At 36.7% G+C, this 15,603-nt stretch overlaps 1 protein-coding gene across 1 annotated transcript in view; it reads right to left on the bottom strand.

Annotated features, from left to right (window-relative positions):
• Positions 1 to 15,603, bottom strand: part of LOC110465158 (serine-rich adhesin for platelets-like) — a 26,433-nt gene extending 10,830 nt beyond the window's left edge. Inside the window, exons 1-11 of the mRNA XM_021520779.1 lie at positions 15,283 to 15,603; positions 14,328 to 14,476; positions 13,202 to 13,376; positions 10,776 to 10,867; positions 10,309 to 10,446; positions 9,874 to 9,998; positions 7,951 to 8,124; positions 3,759 to 3,960; positions 3,126 to 3,198; positions 1,658 to 1,729; positions 115 to 1,098 (exon numbers count right to left, since the gene is read on the bottom strand). Coding sequence (XP_021376454.1) covers positions 115 to 1,098; positions 1,658 to 1,729; positions 3,126 to 3,198; positions 3,759 to 3,960; positions 7,951 to 8,124; positions 9,874 to 9,998; positions 10,309 to 10,446; positions 10,776 to 10,867; positions 13,202 to 13,376; positions 14,328 to 14,476; positions 15,283 to 15,535 — 2,437 coding nt within the window. The 5' untranslated portion in view covers positions 15,536 to 15,603. The remainder of the gene's footprint in view (positions 1 to 114; positions 1,099 to 1,657; positions 1,730 to 3,125; positions 3,199 to 3,758; positions 3,961 to 7,950; positions 8,125 to 9,873; positions 9,999 to 10,308; positions 10,447 to 10,775; positions 10,868 to 13,201; positions 13,377 to 14,327; positions 14,477 to 15,282) is intronic.

Genomic DNA, 15,603 nt, shown 5'->3' with positions numbered 1-15,603 from the left:
AAATGTTTTCGCTCCTGCGGTAACAAAGCTCTCCTAACTGAGAGATAAAGATTAAATACATACATAAATACTGGTAAAATTGAGATGGTTAATAGGAGTATAATAAACAATCACCATGTCTGGGAGAAGAAGGAGGAGGAGGAGTCTGGAGTTTTGGAGGAGGCTGGGTAGGATGTTGTGGACTAGAGGTGAGTGGACCTGAGGATACAGGGCTTTTTCCTCCATCTAGGACAGGGTCTCTGTTCACTGACTGCGACACTTGAGATATGTAGCCACTGCCAGCCCGTGGGTCCCAGGCATGCTCTCGTGGGCTCCTTGGATAATCTCTTGTGTGGCGTGGATCTCTGTCCCTTGGGTCTCTGGCACGGTCTCGTGGATCTCTGGGATCTCTTGGGGAGGATGGCTGTCCAATTGCACCCATATACACACTACTGTTATGTATTGGCCTAGTCTGGGGCAGACAGTACTGCAGTGACTGGGAAGGAGATGCTGAACGGTTCATAGGACTTGTAACTGGACTTGTTACGGGACTATATAAAGACTGCACGACGTCCACTGATTGTGAGAAGTATGGACTGTCAGGAGTTATCCCTGGGGTCGGGGTCCTGGGGGGTGGGGGAGGAGGGGGAGGAATTAGTGTCCAAGGATTAATTGGTGACATGGGGGCATGCACAGGTGACCTTAGACCTTGGATGGGTGAGGTTGGGGCCATCACTGGAGGTGTCAGGGGTGGGGGAGGCTGACTGGGAAAGAAAGCTGGAAGGATAAGTACAGGAGGAGGGGAAGATGCTGTCCACCTCTTTGGAGCCACCCCTACCAATGGAGAAACTCTTGTTGCTAACCTCATTCCTTTAGTTGGGGAGGGAGGTGGGGGCATATGTACATAGATGGGACTAGGGAAGTTGTGACTAGGGCTAGCTGTAGTGGAATGTATTGAGTTTTCTGAAAAACCTTGATGGGGTACACTTGAGGGAGGGAGGTTGATGTGAAGGGGTTTAGTTTTTTCTCTTAGGCGGGGATCAGAGCTCACACTTTTTGCTAAGCCAGCTGGTGGTATAGTAATTACTGACTGGATCAAAGGATCAGTTTGAACAGCTCCTGTGAAAATAAATATATCTATATAGAAGTGCATCAGTTTAAAATAATGACATTACACCATACCATTGAAAAATATATCAGCATTTTAAATTACCAAGTAACATTTTTATTTAAATTTGAAGAATGGAAAATAGACCAAGTGATTTTCCAACAACCATCATATGAGACAGAGTTGTTTTTTCTTTATTTTGCCATCTAGGGGTGGGGTAGATATTTGACTACAAAAGCCTATACCCACATCAAGAAAAACAGGATCATTTGGTCGGATATGTCATTGTGTCGAAAAACCGAGAGTTAAAACAGGAAAACCTGTAAATTTGGGCAATAAACACAGATTTTGTTTTTATAAGGGCCGTTTATGAGCATATTTTGAAAGAAATTTCCTAATTTTATCGGGCTCTTTAATTTGTTACTTAGATATATATATCCCAAATAATAAATATATATCCCAACTTCAATACTGTTCTAGCAGAAACTATAATTGTCTGCTACAGGATTATCATTGTGTGCTGCATCAAACATCAAACATCATATATCTCTGGACAGTCTTGGTTTATACCATGCTTTCTTGAAGTCCTGGAGAGAAATATGCTGTACAGAATCACAGGATATTGATGTGGCTTGGTCAACCCTGAAACATAAAGACATATCAGTAAAACTTGTTATTTACACACAAAACGAACAACTCATCAGTACAAATATTCCCTATATTATCGGTCCAATGTACCTACAAATTTCATATCAATGCAACCCTTTAAAGATCAAAGTATCAAGCCTATCATTAATCAGTGATTTTTCTATCTCTTTTCCACAGGGGCCTTAGCCTTTTAATTTGGGAAAATATTACCTATAAAAAGCATGATTTTGGGAAAATAAAGCAATTTTGTATTAACTTTAGAACAGCAGAAATTATCAAGGGAAACCCCCAAATTGACCTTAAAAAGTCCCTGTAAATCAACCATACTGTTGGAATATTTCTATCCACTGCTTTAATACATGTATAGCCGAATGTCTTGTTACAATATTACAATCCTTTGGCAGGAGGAATATCAAATAAAGGACATGAATTGCTACAATAAATCAAGTAATTTTTTCCTGCACTTCACAGGTTTCCCCATCGTATATAAGAAATGGTTTAATATAATATTTCCCCATCTTGCTGATTTTGTAATTTCCAGCAAATAAGAGTAACCTTTTGAGGTCTGCTATTGCTATAGGCAGGAGCAGGAATGGCAGACTCACAGGCCCATGTATTCAGAAAATGTCAATATTTTACAAAAGGATTGCATCATCAAATGGCAGAGCCACAGTTTAAGCTGCCAAATCCTTACCACTGGAGTAAGATTAATCAGTCTGTCGTCGATTAACGTCAGAACTCCGGCCCTCTATAATATGCAGAAAATAAGCGACCCGCACCCGGGTCACACTTCAAACTGATATTTTAGAAACAAATCATCACTTTCACACACATGTCATACATGGATCGAAAGATCTATTCTTTATGCACTAGGTGGTATCAATAACATGTTTCAAAGATCATAACGAAAAGTATTTTCCAACGTTTTCTATACCAACCCATGCTTTTAATTGAAATTAGGGCATGAGCAATGTCACATGACTTGACGAGATCTCGCGTTACCGAAGGTATTTCCCAACGTTATGACGTAGGCCGGCAAGATTTTAGTCACGTGGCATTAGAAGGTGGGGCTATAAAAAAACTAGAGTAAAACAGAGTAAGTTTGAAAAAATATGTTTTTAGTGATTGTATTGGTTGTTTGAGGCATGTTATTTATGTTCATCTTGTGCATAAAGAATAGATCTTTCGATCCATGTGCGACATGTGTGTAAAAGTGACGATTTGTTTCTAAAATATCAGTTTGAAACGCGACCCGGGTGCGGGTCGCTTATTTCCCGCATATTATAGAGGGCCGGAATTCTGACGTTAATTGACGACAGACCGATATAAAAAAGTCGATAAAACGTCAGAATAATTCAGACTACAAATCGATGTGATTGTGTATACTTACCCAGCTGGAATGTGAGTTCACTGGCTGTCAGTAGTAGTAACACAACATCCTTCTCTAGCTTCCTAATAGCAACCTACAAAGAGATGTATGAACCATAACATAGTGCACCAACATAAACATACAACACTGACAAATATTAAATGTGAAATATCTAGTAGAAGTAGATACCCTTGTTTAGGGTCTAAGAAATTACGAACATCAATTTGGAAATACTTAATAATGTTTTCAATGAGATTAGTTGGGTATCTTGCCTGATCCTATGAAATACCCCTAAACCATCTAGCACAACTCTCGACTCATCTAACTGGTATGCTTTTTTTTGGTTTCCAAGAGCTTACTAGCCAATAATTTCAAGACATCTTAACAGCTTACATTTATTTTGTGTCATGGCTCATAAAACAGGAAGCTGAATATTGACAAAGATATAATCAATTCTTAATTTAAACATATTCATTTCTAACTCAGCAACATCCCAGCTAGGTAATTATTTCAACTGGAACAATTTCTTTCGTTTTAATCATCTTAAATAATCACTTGGTTTGAGCTTAGTCAAAGCATTAACAAAGTGCAATGGTATAGATGAATTGAAATTATCAATAACATTGATGGAAACATATCAGTTGAAGCACCTACACAGTTGTGCTTTCCTAGGTAGTTCATAACCTTCTGGAAGTGTGACTTGCCCTCAGGTTTGACAGGATGAAGTTCACACACATTGATATAGTAACCATTCCAGTATCCCTCGTGCTTCCTGTCTAACGACGTTACCCTCTGGAGGTACTTCTTCCTCGCCTGAGCTATCGGCATCTTGTGTGTGATGTTGACTCCCTTACCACTGTTGAATTGCAGAGATTAGATAAACAGTGTTAGGAAACAAAGTGACATAATTCATAATCACACCAACCGAGTTAAAAAGGTAACCCAAAGGCCAGTTATTTGCATTCCCTGCACCTCGGGAAAGTCATGACAAAATTAATCGCTCTGTACATGCCAACTTGTGGATAATACAAAACGACTAGCTTGATCTTTTGCTGTACATCAATAGATTCATGCAGCAGTTTAACAGTTAAAGTCAGGTGTCGTTCCTCTGTAATCTTTAAAGTATCAGCCTAGCAACTGTCAAAATATATTCCAGGGGTGCAGAAAACACAAGTGAGTATAACGACTGAAAATTTGAGGATGCTAAATGGCTACAGAAAAACATGAATATGTTTATGAAAGCAGTACATTCTTTTAAAATTGGTGCAAACAATTGAACAGCAACTGGTGGCATCATTTGAAATGTTATTCAATCTATAAACTAGAACTGTAAGGTAAAGGCTTACTAAGGCAAAGCATTGCAAAGCAACCCAGTCTCCCACCAGTAATGATTTCTTTATTGACTGAGCTGTACAATTATTTAAGCATATACTGGTCACTGACATACTTCCTGTACTCCCTCCCCATGCCAAAACACACTAACATACCAAATCTTGTTAGCCCAGATGAACCAGTTTTGCTAAAATTGTCCTATTAGTTAAGGAAAAGACATCAGGACAAAGATTTTTAACAAGCCTTAAAAAGGGTTGAAAAAAAATTAATAATAGCATGATGAACAACATCAGGGGGTAATTACAATGTGTAAACTTTCATTGAAATCGGCACAGCAGTTTATTGAGGCAGACAAAGGTTTTTTCAACCAAGGGCCATAATTCCTTTTAAAAGGGTTGGAATGAAAAGGTACTACTTGGATGCACAACCTCTGGGGACAGTTACCATATCTGTAAAAAAAATGAAATTGGCCCAGTAGATTAAAAAAAGTTGACAGGACAAGAATTTTTCAACAAAGGACCAGAACTCCTTAAAAAAGGGTTGAGAAAAAAACCTGGATGCACAACATAAAGGGGAAGTTATCATATCTGAAAACTTCTGTTGAAATTGGCCGCATAAGTCTTGGAGGAGTTGTCAGGACAAGCATTTTTCAACAAAAGGCCATTACTCCAAAAAAAGGGACAGACTGAAAAAATAAAACCTGGATGCACAGTATCAGGTGGTAGTTATCATATGTGAAACTTTCATTGAAATTAGCCCAGAAGTTTTGGAGAAGTTGTGTGGGAAAGCATTTTTCAACAAAGGGCAATAACTCTGTAAAAAAAAGGTGGTAGTTATCGTATATGGAAAGTTTTGTTGAAATCGATCCATAACTTGAGAAGGAATTGCCCGGACAAAAAGTTTCAGGATTTTTCAACAAAGGGCCACAACTTCGTAAAAATAAGTCAGAATGAAAAAATAATACCTGGATGCACAACTTCAGGTGGTAGTTATCATATCTGGAAAATTTCCCTGAGATCGGTGAATTACTTTAGAAGGAGTTGTCAAGACAAAACAAATCTACTGACGAACAGACAGACACACAAGCTGAACATCGTTGCAGGGGGTATAATAACAAAGAAAACTTTTTAAAGGGACATCACGTGAAAAGGCGTTTTTTTTTTAATGAATGTATGTATTGTATGCACTTCCACTTATGTTACCTCGCTATCCCCATATTCATAGTCCGTTCCAAATGTCCAGTTTGACCACTTGAATTGTTCGGGAAAGCCCGGCTAAAAATAGCGCCGATAACGTCACCTGATTAGGCAGCAAACACAAGTGGTGCGAGCGAGATGAAACGGTTTACAAAGGGGCCCTCAGAGAGGGGCCGTCAGGCAACTGCAACTTCTTACCGCACTATGAAACCAAGTTATATGATTTCTAATTCCGTATTCAAACTTATTGAACAGTAATTATTCATCATCAGAAGTTAATTGCACACTTGCCAATATTAAGAATTTAAATTTATTTAGCTTTTAACATAAATTTGTTGCCAATAAAATTAAACAAAGGATGGGGCACAAGTTTTTACAATTTATCACAGCCTTCTCCCGTGACCGGTACAGGTGGTACGGGGCTAAACACTCCCTCAACAATGGGACAAACCTTTCTGTAAAAAGGAATATTCACGAGACGAATATCCCTTTTCAAATGTTTACATAAAGTGCATATATGCAATGACAAACTACACGCGAATATAAAAAGGAAACGTTTGTGAATTTATTTATTACATTAAACAACTCAATGTCTTTGGCCATTTTTTTTCTAGACCATGAATATAAATCTATGTATACTCTCTTTCCCACTTTCACTGTCTCCAAACGCTAACATTTAGGAAGTCATATTAACCATCACACACAATAAACTGTATGGCAAAACCACTACGTGTACATGTAGAATATGTGTCAATAAGGAACGTGTTGAGATACTTGATAATTATATTTTTTCAATACTTTACAGAGATTAAAGCATACTTTTAAATGGACCTTTTTATGCTGAGACAACTTTTCTTTAATCAGTTCCTTTGGTCCGAAACAGAAGCCGTAGTTATCGGCAGCACGCGCCATTTTTATAACGTAATCAAATATTTTTTCCCCTGTTTTCAATACGTATTCCGATTCTATCTGAAGTCGAAAATTTATTCTTTATAGAGAAAAGGTTGTTACATGATCATACATTCTAAGTCAACATCATATGAAAACATGAACTGTTGAAAAATTACGATTTAAAAAAAAAGTGTTATGCGATCCTATTTACTAGAAGTAGGTTCTCCTTCCTCAGTTATTCATCCTGGTCCGTCATTTTGACATTTTTAATCTAGCTGCGATAACGTAGCTTTCTGACGAAGAGCGATTTTTTTTTTATATATTGCGTCGTCGCGCCAGGGCAGGCCGGGTATTATATTAGTACTAATTTAAAACTTGCATGTCAAAACAAAAAACAATCGTTTAATTCAGCAATATAATTAAATCATACCATTTTACTGATCCCGGTAATATTATAAATTATGTAAATCTAATAGCGCACGTATCTCATTTGACCCCGAGCACCGACAGAGGATCAGAGAACAGAATACGCCGTGGCCATCACAGCAGTTATCCCTTGGGGGGCCTCATGGCAAAATCAAACTAACCAGTCACTTATCCCTTTCGTTTGCATAAACCACTGTATAATTAAAAAAAACACAAAGTAAACTCTCTCCGATACATGCCCATTAACATATTAAACTAAGTTCATCTGTGTTCAAACTCACACAATGATACTAGCGAGGTTAATAGTTTTAGATATTTATTCATAACATAAACAGCGCTAGCATTTCTGTCGATTTTATTTCAGCTTAACCGGCCGCTATCCGGAAGAAAACATGCACCGTACTGACTGCTAGGGCAGTTATTTTCTGCTTTGAATACTTCCCACTGGCAATAATGATTCCGTAACGTACCCCTTGCGCTATCTTTTGACCATTTGGCAACTATTCGCTTCGTAGCTGACACGGTACAACACTTTTCTTTGGCTTACTTCACACGGCCAGTCATTTTGTTTACAAAGAAATGGTGTGCTATGCGCATGCGCTAGTAGAGGGAAATCCCTGAACAAAACGTTGGTCAGACAGGTAGAAATACCGATGATTATCTTAGATTTAATCATTTTTATGAATCTATTTCAGCCAAATCCGATCGGCATTTTCCATAAGGAGTCTCACTTGATATGTTTATGTAGTATTTGGAAAAAAGACAAAAAAAAAAGTTACTTCAGCGTGATGCCCCTTTAAAGAATGGAATATCACCTTTGCAATGAGGCTGATCTATAAATAGACTTTGACATTGGGAGCCTAACAAAGAATGTCATCCGAAGTATTCTCATACTTAACTATATACAGAACCTCAAATTTAAGCACAACTTTAACAATTCCAATGAGTTTAGCTCCAAGTCTTGATTAAATGTTGTCATGAATAGTTAAAGTAATACTTACATTCTGGAAGGCTTTGCATGTCCAGCTTTGGATATCATTTCTACTGAGCAAGCATACAACCCTTTGACTGTTAGATGACCAGTCCATACCACAAAGTTCTGACTCTCGGTCTTGATTTGTGGAGAGATTGGGATTGGTTTCACCGATAGTGGCGACCGCATTGAAAACTTTGGACTAAAACCAGACATATAGTTATTATATGACATGTATAATTCTATGTTTCTAAGAGAACCCTTTTCAAATAGTTTTAATCCATAATAGAACAATTTTCAAACACAGAAAAAATTATTTTACAAAAATATATAGAAATATGTCAAAATGACATGAAAGTCACCCAATCATTCTGTATGATAATTTTCAGATAAATCATTGACCAAGCTACAACTGATATATTTCCACCTGTCAATCAAAATGGTAAACAATGACCAGGTATAAATACATACACATCCTGGTAGACATGCCAACATAAGGAATTAATAAGAAACCATGTGGCAAATATAACGTTAGCGTTGACCGACACCTCGAATATGGGGAGATCTGCGCACTGACATGTTCACCTGCGTGGGCAGAACAGGCAATTGGAATATAACGACGCTGTTTTCACAACAATAAATTTCAGAAAAAAATTAATCTTATATACGGATAAATCTTTCACTTTTTTGTTTGTTATATAATACATTTTTCCAAGTAGTTTTCTGATCGTCTGCAAATCCGAATGAATCAGACATCGACATCGGCAGAGTGTGTACATTTTAAGGTAGTCACTCAAACAGGTCCGAGAAGGACCGCCAACAGCCGAATTCGTCAGACATGAAGAACGCCAAACAATTGTGATTTCAGCAATTCTCCTTTGAAAAGAAAAGATAGGAATGCATTTGGCTGTTTTGAGCCTGTTAATATTTATTTTTCAAACTCAAACTTTTTTCATAATCGGTTCAATTCGCATGGATGTCACCTTGTAAATTCCTGCCGGTTAATAGTATCACGCGAGCTTGACTCTTTGCGGTACACAAACTTGCTAACTTCGCCACTTTACTCATGTTGTTTTGACACATTCCTACTGTCAAGATTGAATAGTTCAGCATGATTTTACACAAGAACCACATTTATACCCTAGAGTGCTAAATATGATGCAACTCTTATGTTCCCCCATACGTGGTATTTATCAATTCACAATGCAACATCCTGAAAAGTTGGGCCTACTTTACTCAAGATTATTTATCAGATTCTATCAATATAATATGGCTTAAACTTCCAACTTTTCATATTTGTTAAATTGGCAATGCAATCAGGAGTTATTCAATGAATATTAGCAGTTTATTGCTGCGAGCATATTTAAAAATATTTTTGAAAAATCCTCAAAAAATTTAAGATAAATAGTCGTGACCAAGGACTGGTTTTGGATTGTTTGTGAGTATTGTGTACACACACACCTTTTTTGACACTTCAATTTTTCTATAAAAAAAGTGTGCACTATACGCAAATATTAACTATAGTCCTTGGTCAGACATAAAATATCTAAATCAATCAATAGCAATAAATATAATATAGCAGTTTACCCCTTTGGGAACCTCAAAGGTGCCTGATTCATTCCCATGTGAAATTTGGAACACCTTTAGGTTTTATGCTATTCCTGTTTAAAAAGGAAATTGATATCCGAGTTACTCAAGAGCTTGTTATTAGCGCCTGGTATATTCCGACAGAAGCAAACATACAAAATCACTTAACAGCGAAAGGCAACAGATGTCTAAATCTGGGACTGAAACCGAAATTAATAAACCAAATATACCAGAACTAGACACCAGTTGATATAGGGGAGATAACTCTAATAATTTCACTACTTTTTTTACTTCTGATAGTTTATGGTTTGAAAAGGTTCTCCAACAATTCAATTGAAATTGATCCATAATATAAAATAGTTACCTGCTCATATCTGGAGACTTGACATCCTTTTGACTTTCATTATAGGTAAACCTAACAACAGCGACAGGACAGGCATTCCGTGGTACATCTCTGACATTTTCATCTCCATACTCATACAGGTACAACTAGAACAGTTAAAATTCACTGCTGTAGTGTAGTCACTGTCAGTGAATTTTAAAAGAACATCTGAAGTGCAACATCATATTGTCCTTATATTTGTGGTTCAAACATAAACGAAATGTTTAAATACATACTAATCTCAGATATCAGCATTACATCCACCCATGTATTTCTGTATTTTCAAATATATTTTTTACATTATTTCAAATACTTCTTGCATCCCAATGGATTACAGGGAAATGCTTTTATTTTTATTTTTTACTTTCACATAAAAACACAATATACGAGTCATGTTCTAATCTATAAACAACATACCTGAGTCGACTCGTACAAGTTGTGGTGGTTCAGCGAGCCCAGGTCATTGCCGCTGGTTGAGGACAGGTGACAGTCAAAGTTAGGGGTGGGCTCAAGGCGACTCCCACTTCTGTTTTCCATGACTGATTTAATCTTTCCCTAATTACACAAGACGTATATATGATAGTCAGGGATATACATGCCACTGAATATTTTACAGTGAACAAACATTAATGGAGACTTCCATTTTGACATTAAATTTAATTGAAGTCATTGTGATACACTGATTTTGTAGACCTATGTATTGCACAATATACTGTTAACATGTACATATTTTAGCAGTATTCTAATTTACATGCTTAAATAATAGTCGCAAGTTAGGCAAAACATGTAAAATGAAAAAAAATACCTCCCTGCCTCATCTCTTTTGAAAAAAAATATGCCTGAGAACCAAATTTTCTTTTCATTTATCTCTATAAAATATGTACCTTCATGACTTTAAAGACAATGAGATGTCCAGAATGTCCCAAATTTAATCCAACTGGTTTCAAAATGTCAGCATGCTTACATAGATGAATTCCTGCAATGATATAAAGATTGTTTCAATAAAAATGAAAAATAAAAATACCATATATACAAGTATATGTAATTAAATTTGAATAATATGACCTACGGCTTACAGAAATCCTTAAGTTTGTTTGCTTACTTGGATATATGTGAACAACATTGAAGTGAACAGTGAACACAATTCTAATCATAAAGACAAGAGGCCCAAGAGGGCCTGTATCGCTCACCTGAATATTTAAGCAGTCATAGCAAAATATTCTCATTAAATATTATATTGCACTAAAAATATTTCCCTCGCAAACTTTGTTGGCTCCATCTGTTGAAACTACCAGCAAAATATTATTATAAGATTCTATGCTTTTTGATTCTTCTTCAGAAGTTGCTTGACATATTTTTCCCTGTGATCTTGTAAGTAGGTCAATGTCATTTTCCTTCTCAAATTGGTTAGCTCTATTCCAAAAAGCTACCAGCCAAATCTTATGAATCCATTCCTTTTAGTTCTCAAGAACAAATCCATTAAAATGTTGTTGACCTCTGTGACCTCTAAAGTAGGTTGAGGTCATTTTCATTTGCAAACTTTGGTGAGCTCTATCCCGGGAAGTCACCAGCCAAATATTATAATTTTATGCCTTTTAATTCTTCAGAAGAAGCTGTTTGAACTGTTTGACATATTTGAACGCTGTGACCTTGAAAGTAGGTCAAGGTCATTTTCATTCGCAAACTTTGTTTGGCTCTTTCCCAGGAAGCCACCTGCCAAATATTAAGATTTTATAACTACCAGTTCTTCAGAAGAAGTCGTTTAAAGTGTTTGACATATCTGCCTCATGTGACCTTAAAAGAAGGTCAAGGTCATTTTCATTCTCAAACTTTGTTCGGCTCTTTCCTAGGAAGCTACAAGCCAAATATAGAGATTATATACCTTTCAGTTCTTCAGAAGAAGTCGTTTGAAGTGTCTGACACATTTGACTCCTGTGACCTTGAAAGAAGGTCAAGGTCATTTTCATTCTCAAACTTTGTCGGGCTCTATCCAAGGAAGCCATCAATCAAAAATAAAGATTCTATACCTTTCAGTTCTTCAGAAGAAGTCATTTGAAGCTTTTGACATATATGACCCCTGTGACCTTGAAAGTAGGTCAAACTAGTTTTCATTCTCAAACTTTGTTGGGCTCTATCCCAGGAAGCCACCAGCCAAATATAAAGATTATATACCTTTCAGTTCTTCAGAAGAAGTCGTTTGAAGTGTTTGACACATTTGACCCCTGTGACCTTGAAAGAAGGTCAAGGTAATTTTCATTCTCAAACTTTGTTGGGCTCCATCCAAGGAAGCCATCAGCCAAATATGAAGATTCTATACCTTTTAATTCTTCAGAAGAAGTCGTTTGAAGTTTTTGACATATTTGACCCCTGTGACCTTGAAAGTAGGTCAAACTAATTTTCATTCTCAAACTTTGTTGGTCTCTATCCCAGGAAGCCACCAGCCAAATATAAAGATTCTATACCTTTCAGTTCTTCAGAAGAAGTCGTTTGAAGTGTTTGACACATTTGACCCCTGTGACCTTGAAAGTAGGTCAAGGTCATTTTCATTCTCAAACTTTGTTGGGCTCTATCCCAGGAAGCCATCAGCCAAATATGAAGATTCTATACCTTTTAGTTCTTTAGAAGAAGTCGTTTGAAGTTTTTGACATATTTGACCCCTGTGACCTTGAAAACAGGTCAAGGTCATTTTCGTTCTCAAACTTTGTAGGGCTCCTACCAACGAAGCTTTCAGCCAAATATCATGACTCTAGGCCTGTCCGTTTTTCAGAAGAAGTTGTTTAAAGGAAAAGTTGACGGATGATGGACGCCGCGCCACGGCATAAGCTCACTTTGCACTTCGTGCCAGGTGAGCTAAAAATAGCAGAATTAAGATAGAAAGCTGTCTAATCACACAACGCAGCATTTTGATTATAATTTTTTTGTTGGATTTTATTGATGAAATTGCTTCTTAATTACCGTATTTGATATAATAGGCAACAAACCCCCTCCCCTATATAATCTTCAGTCTTTTTGCCTAAAGACATTATGCCCTTTAGTGTTTATATTACTAGGCATTGTTAGCCAATGCTCTAGCACCCTCTTCTGATTCAAGATTTGGTCAATTGTCTCTGTTAAGTTATTTGATTTATCCTTTGAAAGATTACACAAATGTTTGGGAGGTCAGTTTGAATGCTGTTTCAGCCAGTTTAAGCATGGAAGGGGTTTGAGTGCATCTCTCTTGTGTTTTTGAAACCTCACAGTGCGCTTATTAGGTCAAAAACGGTACATCAAATTACAAAATTAGGTGTTTTTTATCTCCCTGAAAACATACCCATCTCTGGGTGTCCTAGACAAGAATCGTTACTGTTTCCTACATGAAGACCTTCTCTGCAGATTCTGTTGGTCTCTTCCTCGTTCTCTATGTCCATACATAGAAATGCAAAGCTATCCGATAGTTCCTTCTCAACATATCCACACCCACGCAGCTCCCTCCTCTTTTCCATATACTGAAAAACATGTCCATATATTATTACAAACAAATTATTGATTATTTCAGGTTGGTATCGGATAACAAGACAGATGATATCATACTTTCCGATTCATTGACTCCTATTGTAAATATTGCCATTTGGTATCGCATAACAAGTCATGAATATTAATGTTAAAAGTGTGCACAATATTGTTTTAATTAAACAAAACGTCAGAACAGAATAACTTCCTATTACATTATCACACGTGTCTCTTCCATTGTGTATTGTATTAACAAGGGTTAGGGTACACATGAACAGGGCCATGACAGGAAATTGTGTATATTTTTTCAAACTGGTCCGATGAAAAAAGTTACAAAATCAGAGGCCAAAGCAGATATGTTATCAACACATTTCTGATACAAATACATCAAACATCAACCCCCCCCACATTTTTTTAATTTATTTTTGGCTTTAATATCAATTATTGTTTACAATTAGAATGTTACTTGTTAGCAAATAAATCATCCAAAATATGTCAAAGGAGAATATTGTATAATAAATATAAAGAATATCGCTACAGATACTTCCTTTTAATGGATAGAAGACTTTGAATGATAAATACATATACTAAAATTTAAATGGCAGAAAAAACCTGAAAGTGGACCTGTAGTCTATAGGGCTGCATACATTTTAGAGATTGGATATAAAAGTACTACAGGAAAAGGCTAAGTGTGTGCAGTACAGAACTTGTACTGATAAAACATAAATTTGGGGAAAAGCCTCATGATAATGACTTAATATCAACATCTTTTCAGATCTGTTTAATGGACCATACTCACTCTCTTTTTATATTTTTCAGTCAGGACCGTTCCCATTTAATGAATGATAGGATTAAAGTGATACAAAAAGAAACAGTCCTCTCTTAATTTATCAACATTTGAATCTTCTCTTTTCTAGTTCTGCATATTTCAGAAACTTGGGACTTACTGCATCTGTCAGGTACGTGTTTTGAACAGTCTGGACTTGGTCGTAAACAAATCTTGAACTGGACTGCGGCTGGCGATAACTTTTGGTAATAGCTGGCAGTATCTCATGCTGGAAATCTCTCGAGCTCACCTTCACATCCAACAGTACATCTGCGGAAATAGATTATATTATCACAACCACAGTGATCCATCTACAATTTATTTTAATGAGTCCTTTTCAACTGTATTGCTAAAACCAATGAGTCCCACAATGTTAAATTGAACTGTTTCCAGAAATTCTGCGAGTCCCATCAAAATTCTAAGAGTATAGGACTCGGGACTCGCATGTAGATTTATCACTGCAACCAACATTTTTTTTTTAAATAATTTAACAGATGCAGTTCTTCAAATGGCATATGATGCACAGCGGGATTGTACCTTTCAAATATTGCAGTGTACAATCTGTTACATTGTACAGATCATGGGCCATATACAAATATTTCTAGTTACATAATATTCTGATAACACTAGAATTAAAGTCCAAGGTTATAAACAAAGATAATTGCTAACGGCGATAGATAGTACACAGTAGTAGGAACAGTAACAGAAAACAAACAGAAAACCATGATCATTTTGAATAAATTTTGACATCATAAAAACATGCTTGTCCATGATCACTATATTTCCCAGAGCAGGCAATGGTTGTCAGAGGGGGAATAGTAAGTCTTTTGACACACTTAACAATCAAAAGTGAAATTAAATTAAAGCAATCAAAATAACAGTAACGTTAACGTAATTCTTTTACGCAATTAGGAGAAAGTTAAAACGACCACCTCTGATGACTTATTGAATTTTAACATCATCAGCCAACATCAGCAGCCAAAACTTGTTTCCGTTCCGACAGATGTTCAGTTTTGTTCACATCAAGTATTGGCAACCGGCACTTTCCTGAATTCATACTTATTCGGAAAATTTACCGTTAGTACGTCTCTTCTTCTTTGGAATGACAAAGGGAGAAGGGCGCTCTTCCTTAGTTCCCGATGCTTTTTGCATGGTTGTTTCCTTCCCGCCATCTTGCTTGTAAACATTCGCATCGGAATGTGATTTCACCCATTCCGTACGCTTGTCGTCGCTGACATCCTGAAATTTCAACGGGTACCCATTCAAAATGTCTAAATGTGATCGGACAGATTCGGTTGGTGCATTTAACCTGTCAAACAAGTTATCCATAATCTTTGTTTTTTCGTTTCCGTGTCTTCATGTCTCCGTCTGTTTCGAGATTACACGTGAGCTCGAGG

Source organism: Mizuhopecten yessoensis, unplaced genomic scaffold, assembly GCF_002113885.1.
Source record: "Mizuhopecten yessoensis strain PY_sf001 unplaced genomic scaffold, ASM211388v2 scaffold11059, whole genome shotgun sequence".
Classification (NCBI taxonomy): Eukaryota; Metazoa; Mollusca; class Bivalvia; order Pectinida; family Pectinidae; genus Mizuhopecten; species Mizuhopecten yessoensis.
This window is presented reverse-complemented; position numbering and strand designations above follow the sequence as displayed.